Source organism: Toxorhynchites rutilus, chromosome 2 (assembly GCF_029784135.1).
Source record: "Toxorhynchites rutilus septentrionalis strain SRP chromosome 2, ASM2978413v1, whole genome shotgun sequence".
Lineage (NCBI taxonomy): Eukaryota > Metazoa > Arthropoda > Insecta > Diptera > Culicidae > Toxorhynchites > Toxorhynchites rutilus.
Genome location: NC_073745.1, coordinates 60,553,250 through 60,568,400, shown reverse-complemented (window position 1 = coordinate 60,568,400; position 15,151 = coordinate 60,553,250). Strand labels below are relative to the sequence as shown.

The 15,151-nt window shown below is 41.5% G+C and overlaps 1 protein-coding gene across 1 annotated transcript in view; it reads left to right on the top strand.

Annotated features, from left to right (window-relative positions):
* The first annotated feature begins 252 nt into the window (after window positions 1-252).
* Window positions 253-15,151, top strand: part of LOC129771528 (peroxisomal ATPase PEX1) — a 33,852-nt gene continuing 18,953 nt past the window's right edge. Inside the window, exons 1-4 of the mRNA XM_055775272.1 lie at window positions 253-569; window positions 982-1,209; window positions 10,058-10,172; window positions 10,229-11,560. Coding sequence (XP_055631247.1) covers window positions 477-569; window positions 982-1,209; window positions 10,058-10,172; window positions 10,229-11,560 — 1,768 coding nt within the window. The 5' untranslated portion in view covers window positions 253-476. The remainder of the gene's footprint in view (window positions 570-981; window positions 1,210-10,057; window positions 10,173-10,228; window positions 11,561-15,151) is intronic.

Sequence of the window (15,151 nt, the reverse complement as noted above, 5' to 3'; positions counted from 1 at the left end):
TGGCCCACCTTAGGGTATACTTCTAGGCGCCTTGATATTTACCACAAAACAGGTCATATATACAAATTATTTCTCTGTGTGAAAATATGCAATTTCTGAGCCAGTTTCTGCAAAGTGAAAAAATATTCCGTGAACGTGTTCCTTATCGTAGCGAATTGCAACGATTCATCCCTCGTCGAATTGTTTTTGTTCGTTCCATCCTCCTTTGCTCTAACTTTCATGCTCCCGAACTCCGAATCGTTGGATCAAAACAAATAACGCTCAAAAGCGAATGAACCGTGGAGCAGGGAGCATGGATTAGTTGCCCTCCGAAGGCAAGATCAAAGTGCGAGTTCTAAAAACAGATAGTGGCAGAAACATAACACGCGGTGCATCTCTGTTCTCAGATATAGATTCAAAAATCGATTTGAACTATATTTAAAACCGTTTGATTGTGCTTAGTTCGACCACTTACCGGATACGGATCCATTCGCAAAATGTTTCGTCGAACGTTGACCGTCGCGTATTCGCCGTTCCGCAACAACTTTGTTACACTACCGGACAACTATCTCCGAATGATTTCCAGCTATGTGAGTAAATGTACATTGCAAAATGCGCTGCTAACCTTGGAGAGGTGCATTTTTGTTTGAAAACGTGCCGACTCATCGCGAAAAAAATACATTTTTGTCTTATTAGTGACGACGGAATTTCATTCATGTCTCGCACGGTGGGGAATGTGGGTTCAAACGGGTGATCATTATCGTAATTCATCTCAGAGTCTGTCTGATCCGATCGTTTCCGTAAATTGAGTCATCAAACCTCTGCGCTCCCCGTTTTAGAGGATGAAATCAACCACTTTTTGAAACACCAGCCAAGTGTTTGGATGAGTTATAAAAATAATCCCAACCTCGCGATGGCCCGGCGCTTCAGGAGGGGAAAGGCGAAGGCGGCGATCGGCGATTCTGCACCTAATGAGTGGTTCTTGTTGGGTTTTATTTTTAGAAAAACGGCTGTTTAAGCATAACGCACGGAATAGACAACTTCTACATGTCGTGGTCGCCCTACGGAGGGGGAGGCTATCAGGACAATCGAATCGGCATCAATGCACAGGTGGCCACCGCAATGGGCCTGAAGGAGGGCGATTCCGTGATGGTGGCTATGATTATAGAGGTGCGATCGCTCAAGACAGTGGAAGTGACGGCCGCTTCCGAAAAGGATTGGGATATGATGGTGAGTGTGGAACGCTTGAAGATTTAGAATTATGATGAGTTAGGATTATTAATGTCATGCAGATGTGAGAGAGTAAAAATAGAGTAGATTATGACGAGCGTGCATAACATGACAGCTATTGTTCGTTAACCTTGCGCTGCCGGTAACAACAAGTCAATCCCATATGTGAGAGTGAAAAGGAGAAAACAAAATTTAGCATAGTTTCTAGTTATGATATTTTGATAAAAAGCAACCTGACATAGGAACGATAAATGAGTGAAAGGCTCAGAGCCCTGTGATATGAAGATGAAAACGTGTGGATGCTTTGAGCTTTTACCTAGAACTAATTTATTTCGAATCTCATATCTGGCAAGAAACTTAAGTATTCTTCCTTTCATATGCGACTTTTTTATAGTTACTATTATTCATGAATTTTCGATAACTGTCAATTCCGGGGTACATATTCATGTTTTAAGGATTATTATCGTTGTCTATTTGTATCCGTCTTGCAAAGCGTTAGATATAGAATAGTTGTGATACATTTTGGATTTTATTTAAATAGTAATCGCAAACGTTATCTCTTTACAGAGATGGGCAAACCGTTTGCGTACAGTAACAAAGAATTTGCTTTTACTAGGTAAATCGCACTGAGCGAAACAAACGAAACAAATCAGAATGGAAATATTTAATACTAGCTGACCCGGTGAACTTCGTCCCACCCACAATTGATATTTTTATTTAAATAATTTCGGACACTCAATTTCCCACACAAATTATTTTAACAAAAATAACTCATATCAAGCAATTAGAACGAGGTTGCTAACACGTTTCGAAATGTCGGCACAAGCCAAAATGGAAAAATTATTGAACTCCTGCGATCTAGGCGATATGAAGCCGACGCACCTTCTAGCCCGGATGCAGGATCTGGCCGCTGGGCTATATGTGGACGATGGGCTCATGAAAATGTTGTTCCTGCAGCGTCTTCCTGCAAACGTAAGGACCCTATTGACGATTCACGATGGCACGCTTGCCAAATTGGCCGAAATGGCAGATAAGATGGTAGATTCTTCCGGCTCACACGTAGCAGTAACTACATTGCAAGCACCATCTCCGACACAGGAGGAACTCGGTGAACAAATCGCTTACCTCACATCAGAAATTCGAAAGCTCAAAGGACTAGGTAAAAACCGAAACATTCGAAGCAGGTCTTCGTCACGGGTGAAACAGAATTTCGACGATTGAATCTGCTGGTACCACAAGAAGTACGGTACAAATGCTCACCAGTGCCGCGAGCCGTGTGCTTTTAATGATAAGCAAAAAAAAACTAAGCAGCCGCTCATCTGTCACGGCGGAGGTGGGCGCTAGCAAGGGAAGTCGTCGTTTAACCGTTATCGATAGGACTAATAACATTCGCTTCTTGATCGATACCGGATCGGATGTTTCGATCCTACCTGCCACCAGAAGAGATAAGACTAAACCACCGATCCCGTTCCTACTGCACGCTGCAAATAGTACGAACATCCCAACTTTCGACACACGTTTCCTGTATGTGGATCATGGACTCCGCAGAAGATTTTCGTGGAACTTTCTCGTTGCAGACGTTAGTACCGCCATAATTGGGGCAGATTTCCTTTCCCATTTCAGTCTAATGGTAGATCTCAAGCACCGTACCATCATCGATGGAACAACAAAGTTAAAGTCCACAGGCGGGGTGGTAAAAACGTTTCTTCACGATGTTACAACAATCAACTATGATCATCCATTTCGGCCTTTGCTTGAGGAATTTCGAATCATAACACGTCTATCGATGTTACGCACAGAAGTTCGCCATGATGTTACGCACCATATTGTGACTAAAGGCCCCCCGACCGCTTGTAAAGCACGTAGGATGTCGCCAGATAAGCTGTTACTCGCTAAACAGGAATTTCAAACGATGATGGATCTGGGCATTTGTCGTCGCTCCAGTAGCTCATGGGCTAGCCCGTTGCATTGCGTCCCCAAGAAATCTGGACAACTGCGCTTCGTCGGCGATTATTGCAGGTTGAATCACGTGACGGTCCCAGATCGCTATCCTGTTCCACATGTCCACGATCTACTAAACTCATTCCACGTAAGTCAATATTCAGTACTATTGACCTTGAACGGGCTTACCACCAGATACCCGTAGAGGAAGAAGATATACCAAAAACGGCCGTTATAACACCATTTGGACTGTTTGAATTTTCTAGGATGCAGTTTGGCCTGTGTAATGCAGGTCAAACATTCCAAAGATTTATGTATAAACTATTCGGCGATCTAGATTTTGTTGTCGTCTTTATTGATGATATATGCATAGCATCGTCTTCTAGCGAAGAGCATCATCAACACATGCAAATAGTGTTCGATCGGCTTCGCTCAAACGGCATGGTAATAAACCTACCTAAATGTAAATTTGCGAAATCAGAAGTCGAGTTCATCGGCTATCTCGTTGGGAAGGATGGTGTAAAACCGTTACCCAGCAGCGCTAAGATGTCTCATCACAGGTAACAAGAAGAATGATTCCAGAAAAAATCACTGGACCGAACCAGCATTAAAAGCGTTACAAAGCTGTAAAAAGTACTAGCAGAAGCAACACTACTCTATTATCCAAATCCAGAGAAACCTTTAGGGGCTACTCGTGGATGCTTCAAACGCCGCAGCCGGAGCAGTTCTGCAGCAAATGGTCGATGTGGCTTGGCAGCCGCTAGGTTTCTATTCGCAGAAATTTTCATCGAGTCAACGCAATTATTCTACTTTTGGACGGGATGGCTATCAACATGAAGATGGCCGTAAGATACTTTAGATATCTGATGGAGGGGCGCCGATTTACGATATTCACCGATCATAATCCTTTAACGAATGCCATGACTTCGAATTCTGCTTGTCGTTTACCCCACGAAGAGAGAGCGTTGCAGTACATTTCCCAGTTTACCACCGATATCAAACATATTAGTGGGAGGCACAACGTGGTTGCCGATACGCTGTCTAGAGCTGATACCATCAGTTCTCCTTCGCCGATTGATTATCGAACCATTGCACTGGACCAAGATATCGATGCAGAACTACAGAGGTTACTCACATCGACTAGTTCTTCGTTAAATCTGAAACAAGTTACCTTGCAGTCGTGTTCGAAACCCCTATACTGCGATGTCTCGATAAATGGCTTCGCACGTCCATATGTCCCAGAGCCACATCGTCGCCTAATTATGAAGCACTTCCATGACATTGCCCATCCTGACATACGAGCAACTCGTAAGTTTTTATCAAGTAGATTCGTATGGCCAAGAATCAACAGAGATGTCGCCGAGATCGTGAGAAATTTTGTAGCATGCCAGAAATCAAAAGTTCAACGTCACATAACTGCGCCTCTTGTTTCGTTCGGTTTGCCTAAGTATCGTTTCAATCATATCCACATTGATTTAGTAGGCCCACTACCACCATCTAACGGTCACGTTTACCTTCTCACCATTGTAGATCGGTTTACCAGATGGCCCGAAGCAATTCCACTGGTGGACATGACAGCGTATAACGTATCAACTGGCACTCTACTCTCAGTGGATCTCCCGATTTGGCTGCCCTGAATTCATCACAACGGATCAAGGCCGCCAATTCGAGTCGGAATTATTCAGCGAATTAACGTCTATACATGGAACAAATCATACTCGAACAACCGCGTACCACCCACAAGCAAATGGGATGGTCGAACGCTTCCACCGTAAACTGAAGGAAGCAATCATGTGTGTAGACGCAAAGAAATGGTTCTTCCGTCTTCCTTTAATCCTGCTGGGTTTGAGAACTACATTCAAAGAGGACTTAAACAAGAGTTCAGTTGTACGGGTAAACTTTACGGGTACCAGGAGAATTTTTTGAAGTACCCACTTTGAACGTAATTCGTGCAGAATTTACGTCTGATCTTCGTCGTGTTATGGATCAGATTAGGCCGGTAGAAACCAAGCATCACGCAAAAGGGAAATTCTTCGTGAACAAAAATTTTAAGGACTACAGTTGAATTTCACTCGTTGGGCTATCTTTAGTTGGGCTTCGATTTAGTTGGGCTCCCGTTCGTTGGGCTATAGCCCAACTAAATCGAAGACAAACGTCAATTCTGACAACGTAAAATTTTTTTCGAGGGGCTCGTGGATGGTGTTTTTAGGTTTAAAATAAATTTTAAATGAATCATTGAAATAAATAAAATCGAATATTATTCAACAAAAACAATATTTATTTTAAACGTTTCAAACAAAATTATTGTTTAAAATTCACGTAAATTCATTTTCAACAAAATGGTAGAGTTCTTCAACATGCTCGTTTTATTTTTTTTTTTTTTATCTTCGCTTATTTTTCGTCGGCCTATTTCCGCCACTTTAGTGCCAATCACCGACATCAGGGAGGCGACTCCACCTGTTCCTACCTATCAGACTCAACAACTCATGAGCCGGGCCAACTTCTTTTACTTCCGCTCCGAAGGAAGACGTAACCAGAGATTTTTCGCCTCAGAAAATCCCAGCGACGCCAGCTGGGATTGAACCCAGGCCGATCGGATTGTGAGGCTGTTACGCTAACCATACAACCACTGGCGCCGTCATGCTCGTTTTAGCCATTCAGTGATTTTCGAACGTAGCGCGTTCAAACGGCATACTTCTGCAACATCATGCTTCATATAGCGAACTAGGCAATCAATTGACTTGATTGCATCGCCAAAATCAGGATCTCCGGTACTAGTAATGGAAGTATCAAACGAATTACTTCCATCTTCTGTGTCTACCAACCATTCTTCTTGCATTTCAGGTTGATCTTTCTTGAGAACTGATGACAAAATCTCGTCATCAGAGAACACTTCACTGGTTACCCAATCTGGATTATGATCACCATCATACACCTGATCTTTGATCCACAGATCAATATCTTGCTCAGATGTTTTTGTTCCTGCCAAACTGTCAATCCTGGACACAAGCGCTTTGAAGTCATCATCGGCCGCTTTCGAGTCTACATTAACAGCATCCTCCGGCAAACCATCGATCAATTTCTTCCACGAATTACGTATAGTTTTGTCAGATATCTCCTCCCAAGAGGTTGCCAACCACGAAATACACTGTTGAAGATTAATCTTCTTCAATCGTTCTTCGAAACTAAAGAGGAAAGTACATAAATAAAACCTCAATTAGAATTTGAATTTAAATTTTGAAAAAGCACAGACGAAAAACTATCGTGCGCATAGTTTTGTGTTTATATTTGGAATTGATTACAAAAATTTAATGTTTTATATTTGGAAATTTACCTTAAGTGTTCGTTTTCCAGAATTAATGCGAGCATCAGTTTTCTTTTATACTTTCGCTTGATTGCATTGATGACCGATTGGTCCATCGGCTGGCATTCAGCAGTTACATTTGGTGGGAGGTAGATCACTTGAATCAGTCCATCGTCACTCTGTAGAGATTCGTCAACGTCATAATGACTGGTGCAATTATCAAGAACCAGCAATGCCTTTGGCTCCAATCCTCTCTCGGCCGAAAATTTTCGAACAGCGGGGGCAAACTCTTCGTGGAACCATTGACGGAACAACAGTCTGGTCATCCAAGCCTTTTTGGAATGATTATATGAAACGGGAAGTTCTTCGATGTTGATTCCTCGTGGTTTTGCAGCAGTGCAAATGAAATACAACGGAAGCTTTAGGGAACCATCTATGTTGGAGCAAGGCATAAACGTATACCTTGTCTTGTTTTGCTTCCGTCCGCTTGCCACGGTCTCATCACAGGTAACGACAGAGCGTGTGGCTAGGAGCTTGATGAACAAGGCAGATTCATCTGCATTAAAGACTTGGGATAGTGATAGCTGCATTTCCTGAATCTTCTTCTGTAGAACCTTCTTGAAATTTAGGTACGCTTCAACGTTTATCGATGCCTTTTCTCCTGTTACGGCTTTCACGCGCAATCCAAACCGCTGCTTAAAACGATGCATCCAGCCATCCGAAGCAGAAAAACCGTGCACCGCATAGAGCCCCCGGTCCTGGAACATCTTAAACAGCAGCTCCGCCTTTGCTTTAAGAATATCCACTGTCAACAAAATGTTGGACTGCCGCTGCTGTAAAATCCAGATGTAAAGAGCTTCTTCCAGCAAAGGGAACGTCTGCTCTTTCAATGTTTTTCGATTATTTACACCATATTCCTTGAACTTGTTCACCGCCTCACGAATTGCTTCTTTCTTTTGGATTATTCTCGTGACCGTAGAAGATCCTACGCCGTACTTCTTCCCAAGAAAGTCATGCGTACCATATCCTGCTTCAAAATCTTCAATTATGCGAACCTTCTCCACCAGCGTCAGGAAATTGCTCCTCCGTTTCCGGTTAACGTTCGTACTGGATCCTTGCAAACCATCCATTTTGAGCCTGGCGATCGAAATGAACGTATATTAAATCTACGCTAATTTTAATATCAAACTTCATTAAGAACTTAACAATTAATCCAACCTAGAACGAAACTCAACCACGAATGAAATAAACGTCAGTGGTGTGAAAACTTTTCTGCGTTTCCCATAACAACAAACAATCGGTGTGACCCTCGATCGATTTTCGACTTTGACAGTTCAGCCCAACGAGTGAAAGTCGTTCACAAATTGGGCTAAGAGCTTAGTGCAACGAGTGAAATTCGACTGTATATACATGTTTTCGTTCGTTACGACGGTGTTAAAAAATCGCTCCAGAGGCCATACGATGGACCCTATCCTGTCATCGATCGTACAGACAAGTACATGGACGTTATGATCAATCAGAAGCAGCGAAGAATATCTATTGACCGGATCAAGCCAGCATACACTACAATCGATATCCCTTCCGATAGTTCCGAAACTAGCAAAACTATAGTTACCCCAACGGGCCACCGAGTTAGGTTCTTGGTGTAACTTGGGGGAGCCTGTGGAGATTGGTACACCCCTGGTTGCCACTCACGCCAACAGAGAGAGAACTGTCAGGGAAAAAGCCATAAGAGAAAAGTATCCCGAACGTATAGTCACGCGTCGCGTTGTTTATCTAAATATATATACAGGGTTTTCCATTTCGGGCTTCCGAAAGTATACAGCCCTGCGCTGACAACCGTTTGACATAGCTGTCAACCAAAGCGTCATATCGTTTGTTGAATGTCTGCCATTTTACAATATGGATCGTTTTAGCATCGCACAACGTGTTAATTCTGTTAAATTATACTATAAAAATGATGAAAAACCGGCAAATGTTGTTCGAGCATTACGGGCGGATTTTGGTCGTCATGGACGGCCTACAGAGCACACAATCTCTAATGTAGTGCGTAAATTCGAACAAACTGGATCCGTTGCGGATATTGTATTGTGCATCAAATTTTCTTCAGCGATGAGGCACATTCCGAGTTCGGTGGCTATGTGAACACCCAAAATTTCCGTATATGGGGCTCAGAAAACCCACACGTGATTGTTGAGAGGCCATTGCATCCGCCAAAAGTCACTGTTTGGTGCGCATTATGGTCTGGTGGAGTCATCGGGCCGTATTTCTTTGAAAATGAGGACGGCGAGACGGTTACTGTGAATGGTGAGCGCTATGGTCGCATGTTAACCGATTTTTATTGGCCACAAATTGAAGATATGGATACGGATGACATATGGTTTCAGCAGGACGGCGCCACGTGCCACACAACACGACCGAACATGGCCATATTGTGAACGAAATTTGAGGGACGCATAATTTCGCGTTTTGGTGATGCCAATTGGCCGTCCAGATCATGCGATTTGAATCCGCTAGACTTTTTTTTGTGGGGTTATGCGAAAGACCGTGTCTATGCCAACTCTCCGCAAACTCTTGAACATTTGAAAGACAACATTCGTGAAGTTATGACCGAAATACAGCCCCATATGTGCCGAAAAGTCATCGAAAATTACCTGAAAATTACCTAGGTGGACATTTGAATGATGTTGTATTTCACACATAATGGCATAAACCAAACTTTAATTTGAAATAAAAGTTTCATTGAAATTCGAATTCTAAGTGTGTTTTATTTCAAATTACATTCGGAATTAAAAGTTGAAAAACCCTGTATATAGAGATTGTAATATTTAGATTACATTAATCAAATATCTAAGAGACACGGAAGAACCGGTAATACAATCAATTTCGCAGTCAGTGTTGCATCCAGTATCTGATTCTACGCCATCTATTTCTTCCAAGAAACAAGATTCTTCAGAAAAATATTTGATTTCAAATTCGAAGTCAATGCTACATTCTGAAAATGTTTGTTTTCCGTAATTGACAATGAAGATATACAATTTGCTATAATGTATTCAGTCAGAGTGAACCAAGTAAAATTCTTGATTTTTAAAGAAAAGTATATTTCAAACGGGTAGAAGTGATTCTGAAAAAGAGTGTTTGCAATCAATGGAAAACCACGGTTGGATTTAAAACCGATCATGAAAAGTTTGGTAATTTACTGGCACTTGGTCCACTTTGTCTGAACAAGATATAATAATACATTCGACCAAATTTTCAATAACCATGAGTTGTCTGAAAAGTATTCAACAATTGTCTGAAAAGAGTTTATTGTGTTTCACTACGAGTTACTTTTTCGGGTTCATTGAAAGACGAAAGAATGAAACTTCTGATGTGGAGAAATCCAATATTTCATTTGAAATTCCTTACCTTTTCTGGTTGTCAGAAAAATGTGGCTTCTCTCTAGTCGTTGTGGTCATATGCACTTGGTCCATTCTGACTGCATACTATTATCAGTTCTTGGCGATTATTCGAAATAACCTGGCTATTTGCGTTTCATGAAAGTTACAAAAATCACAAAATAAACAATATTTAGAACCAGCTTATTTCTTGCATTTCTTCCAGCAAGTAAGCAGCAATCGCATCCAATCGATTTTGCTCAACCAGACACGAATAGTAACGAAAGGCCAACATTTGATTGTCTGGATAAATGATTCCATCAGCATCAGAATAAAGATTAGTGAGCATTCTTTTGTGACATTGCAATCGGATTATCTGACATTCTTCCAATTTTAGAGTTCACTATTCCACCACTTCCGTACGGCCGGCTGGAGAACGATACCGAATTGGTGGTGGAACCATATAAAAAGGTACTGAAGAAGGAACCCGATCCACCGGCTGCACTGACGCGAAGCAACACCAACATCAGCATTGCCGAATTGGTACGACAGCGCAATCTTGAGCGACAGCAGTCCAAAGAGTTGGCCAACGGGGATACCTTGGTAAATTCCGCCGGAATAATCAACACGGACCCAGTGGTTAAGAAGCGACCCACCACCTGGCATCGTAATAATGAACAGGAAGCGGTAAAAGACAACCACAAGGAGGATACGGTCCGAGAGAGGAAGAAGAACATTTTGAAGCGCAACTCGACAGTCGATGCACCGATCAATGGTGTAACGGTCAGCGCTCAAACTGCTGTTCGAAATTCGTCGTTTGAGAACGATCTTGATAAGCATTTGAATAAGTTGCAAACCAGTAAATCGATGGCAAGTGTTTTGAATGGTGATGCTGCCAGCGAGGAACGAATGACGGCGGAAAATAGGTACAAACATAAGGGGCAGTACTTGGATGATTTGGTGGCCACATTGACGAGGGAAGTGCCAAAGATCAATGAGTTTAGAGTTATCAAGGGAGTGTGGAACAACCGGAGGAATAGTACCCAAATTTGTGATATTTATGTCTCGAAGGAAAACATCCCGAGCGGGATGGATATTCATCAGCCTTTTCTGCTAACCACTAACGACGAACAAGAGTACTACGTCAATGTGAGACTGACCGCTGACACGGAAAGATTTCCAAACAATGCATATCCCACTGTCGAAATTAATGATAAGCTGATGGGTCAGTTGGAAATTAACCACGGTGAGAAAGTAACCCTGAGGGCAAAACACAATGCGCTGAATATAGTGGATATGATTGAACTCGTTCCGGCCACGAAGGTGGCCCCGAAGATTGCCGAAGATATAGTGGAAAAATTCAAAGAGTTTATTCTGCACAATTCGAAAGTACATCCCTTGCTGTTAAATCAGGGTCAAATTTTTAAGCTTCCCGAGTACTACCTGACCGTTAAGTTACAACCAACGAATCTAAAGTATTGCCTAGTGAATGGGGTGATTCTGAGGCAAGGCAAAGTTGTTTGTTCGGATGAGGTAAAGAGTGTGGGTAATGTGATAGTAACTGAGGAGGAAGAGAGGAAAGTGAAACCCAGTGAACACGGACAACCGAAGCAGGTGAAGTTACCTAAGTTTCATAAAATTATCGACGATTGTGTGGACCAACTAAAGTTGAAGTTATGCCTTGATGACAGGAGCATGAAAAGGAAGAATTACAACATAATTGTTGCTGGTAAGTTGAGGATGTCAATTAATGGTTTAAGTCCTATCTGTATTATAGTGACTTTCAACACTTTTGGCTGGTTCGTCACTTCAACCTTCCATTCCGGAAGAATGTCGGGAGTGAAAATTGAACTCGTGACCTTTATCGTGGGAGGTATGGATGTTATCACTACGCCAGATCGCCTCCGCTATGGTTTAAGTCCTATTTATCTCTTGTTTCCTTTGATAACGGAGGCTTCAATTTTTTCGATTCATTCGTCTCCGGATTAAATTCATTGATTCGGCTAAAACGGGACACAGCCCACCTATCTTAGATAAACAGGATCTATAAATAAAATAAAATGAGTGTTTAGTAGCGATATATAGAAATTCCTCTGTATTATTTTGATCTTTCTACTTGCACTGTGGTCATGCGTATTCTAGAGCTTGCCCCTCGGAATACATTCAAGGCGTGTAATTTGCCTTAAGAAATCTCAAATAAGTATTAATAAATTACACTAGTTAATGCATACGTTGAAACGGCAAAAGTTCCACAGGGAACGGGTTGCTATTTGCTCGTTCGTGTACTTTGAGGGCCTATTCTTCTTCCGACAGACGATGCCCATCTGCTTGAGGGTTCTGTGGATGTAGGAATGGGAGCAGCGTAATTCTTGGCCGGCGTCACGCAAACTCGTACCGTCCTTGTTGTCGAACAGCTTTTTTAGAGATTCCTCCTTTTTCGTTATGATCTTCGCCGGACGACCACTACCGGTCTTCCGCTCGACATTCCGGGATGCCAGGATTCGGTAAATAGTGCTCACCGGCACATTTTCGTGGTCTACTGTAAACTTTTTTCCTTGGCTTTCACGCGTTTCGATAAACCGTATAACGTGCTCGCGGAGTGCTTGTTGCTTAGACGCCATCTTTGATCGAACTGACAGCATCCGAACGAAAAGAAACGAGCAAACCGATTCTAGGGAGTCCAGAGAGCAATTCTTTCGTTGAGAATAAAAAAATTACGCTCTTTACTATTTTTACACAAAGGTATTGAAATCATTCTCATTTTTATTGAACACCCGTTATTGACCCAAAACTCGCTTGAAAAATGCTTCGAAAGCAAACTATTGAAATCCCACAAATTATATATCTGCTTGAAAGTTCATATTCCAGGATTATATTCCAGATAGCCATGCGAGATAGCTGTTGCTTATCATTCAAACAACCAGGGTTCGAATCACATCGAAACAAATTTTCTTAACCATCATCACCACTTATTTTAAATATTTATGCTTCCCTCCCACTAGAAGTCAATTGAATAATTCCTATTTCTAGAAAAATAAATGTTGTCATGGCGAATCATGAGGTTTTAAAGATAATTGTAACCCCACGAACATTTTCCGCCATTCGTTTTTTTGTTTACCTGTAGTAAATCGTATATACGTATGACAATAGTCGTACTAAATGCAGGAGTAAATCGTATATTCATCCAAACTTATTTGCAAGCAATTGTCATGCATGTATATCATCTCCACTTTTGCATGTATATGCCAGTTAGGAGCATCATGTATAACCCAAAATTAGGGATATATGATGGTGCATGTGCCGTGGCCGAGTGGTTACCGTCCCACATTTTAATGCCGGGAGTTCGGGTTCAATTCCCGTTCTGGCCGGAGGATTTTTCGTCAAAGAAATTTCGTCCGACTTGCACTGTACACGCGTATTCTAGAGCTTGCCACTCCAGAATACATTCAAGGCATATTATTCGGCATAGAAATCTCAACTAAGTACTACTAATGAAATTGACGCAAGTATTACCTACGTTGAGAAGGCAAAAGTTCAACTGGGAACGTTAGTGCCATCCAAGAAGATGCTGCATATAGGGTTCCCGGAATAAATCGCCACAGAAAACGACTGCAACAGAAACCACCGCTTATAAAATGTGTAGTAGGCTATAAATATTGTGGCGCGGTATTGTATTTCAAAACAAGAATTAACCGGGCAAACGTATCGCCCCAGGCAAACGTAACGCCCCGGGCAGACGTATACCGTCCGACGCTCGCTAGAGCTCGGTCGGACATTGCTAAAGGATCGTATCCTATGTTTCAAACTAACCGGGCAATCAGTGGATCCCAGGTTTGCGTGCGAGACACCGCCGCTTCCGACGGCGGGTCGGCGGTGGACTCGGATTGCGTCATCTTGGCGGCATGGGCCGCCTCGATTCCTTATCCTCGCCAAATGGGGACTTCGTCCCCATTACATTGTCCTCAGAATAAATTTCGAAAAACGAGAACAAGAGAATAAATTTATAATAGAAATGTGAGGCACATGATGTTTTTCCCGCGCCAAATATTTCTAGCCTACTACACTTTTTCTAAGCGGTTGTTTCTGTTGCAGTTGTTTACTGTGGCGATTTATTCCGGTCACCTGCATATAGGCGGATTTTTCTGTTACTTGTCTGTCATATTGAGACGTCGAAACATGTTCACTAAAAGCTTCCAGAAATAGTTGGAATGATTCAGTAGCGTTTTCTACGAATGATTCTAATTGAGGCTGTCGAAGTATAGTACTTTATTTGGTGGAAATTTTCACATATGAAACACATCAACATAGGATTATGCAAATATGTTTTCAGTTTATCATTTATGCCCATTTGACACTTGGTGATGACATAGCGTAAATATCAAATCTTTTCCGTCAAAAGTGGTAGTTTTGTTCTTTTATTTCTTATTAGAATTTTTATTTAAGGGTGGTCCGTAAAAATAATTTTTTCCTTCTTTTTTTCGGAAATGACTTTTCGAAAATGCGAAACTTTTGAACTACATATATTATACTGTGCTTTAGTTGCTCATTATTGACAGCATGGATAGGTAAGCACACGAATGGGCAAAACAAATGTATAGGAAAATAGAAATGCTTCCAATTTTCTGTAATTAAACCATTTACCAATTAAGGAATGACGAATGTCATGCGATCTCGACTGACCGTTGGCAGTACCATCTCAGATAGCAGTGAAACGTTGTGGGTGTAAAGACACGGGCCATTTAAGCAACTTTTTATACTTGAAATATTCGAAAAATAATTAGAGAACATTTTGGAAAAAGCCAAATTTTTTTTCTTAATTTTTTTTTTAAATTTTTGCATATATTTTTGGTTTTTTGAAAATAGAAGAGGAATTTCATTTTTGATTCATCCCCTTAAAGTCAGAAAACACCTTTCTCACATGAAAAAAATAAATTTATCCAGATTATCTCAGGAAGTGATAGTCGATCATATTTGATGAAAAATTGTAATGGGTTGTATCTTGAACACGACCGCAGTTTTCGACGTAGAACTACGGAATAATATTATTCAATACACTTGTTTATCACTTCGGATATTTTTTTAGAATGCATCGAAATTTTTAAAATATATTTGATTTTTTATTGCTCCAGTAGACTCGAGTAGAGTCGAAAGCTATTGGCACTTTTCGTTTATTTGGTTCAACTCGTATCATACTTTCTTCTCTCCACTCAGATATCGATCACAAACTATGAGCCCTTTTGCTCCTATATTCCGCTTGAGATGTAATCGAACCCCACAACATGCCACAGTAAGGTTACCCTGCTGGAATATTTTCATGAAA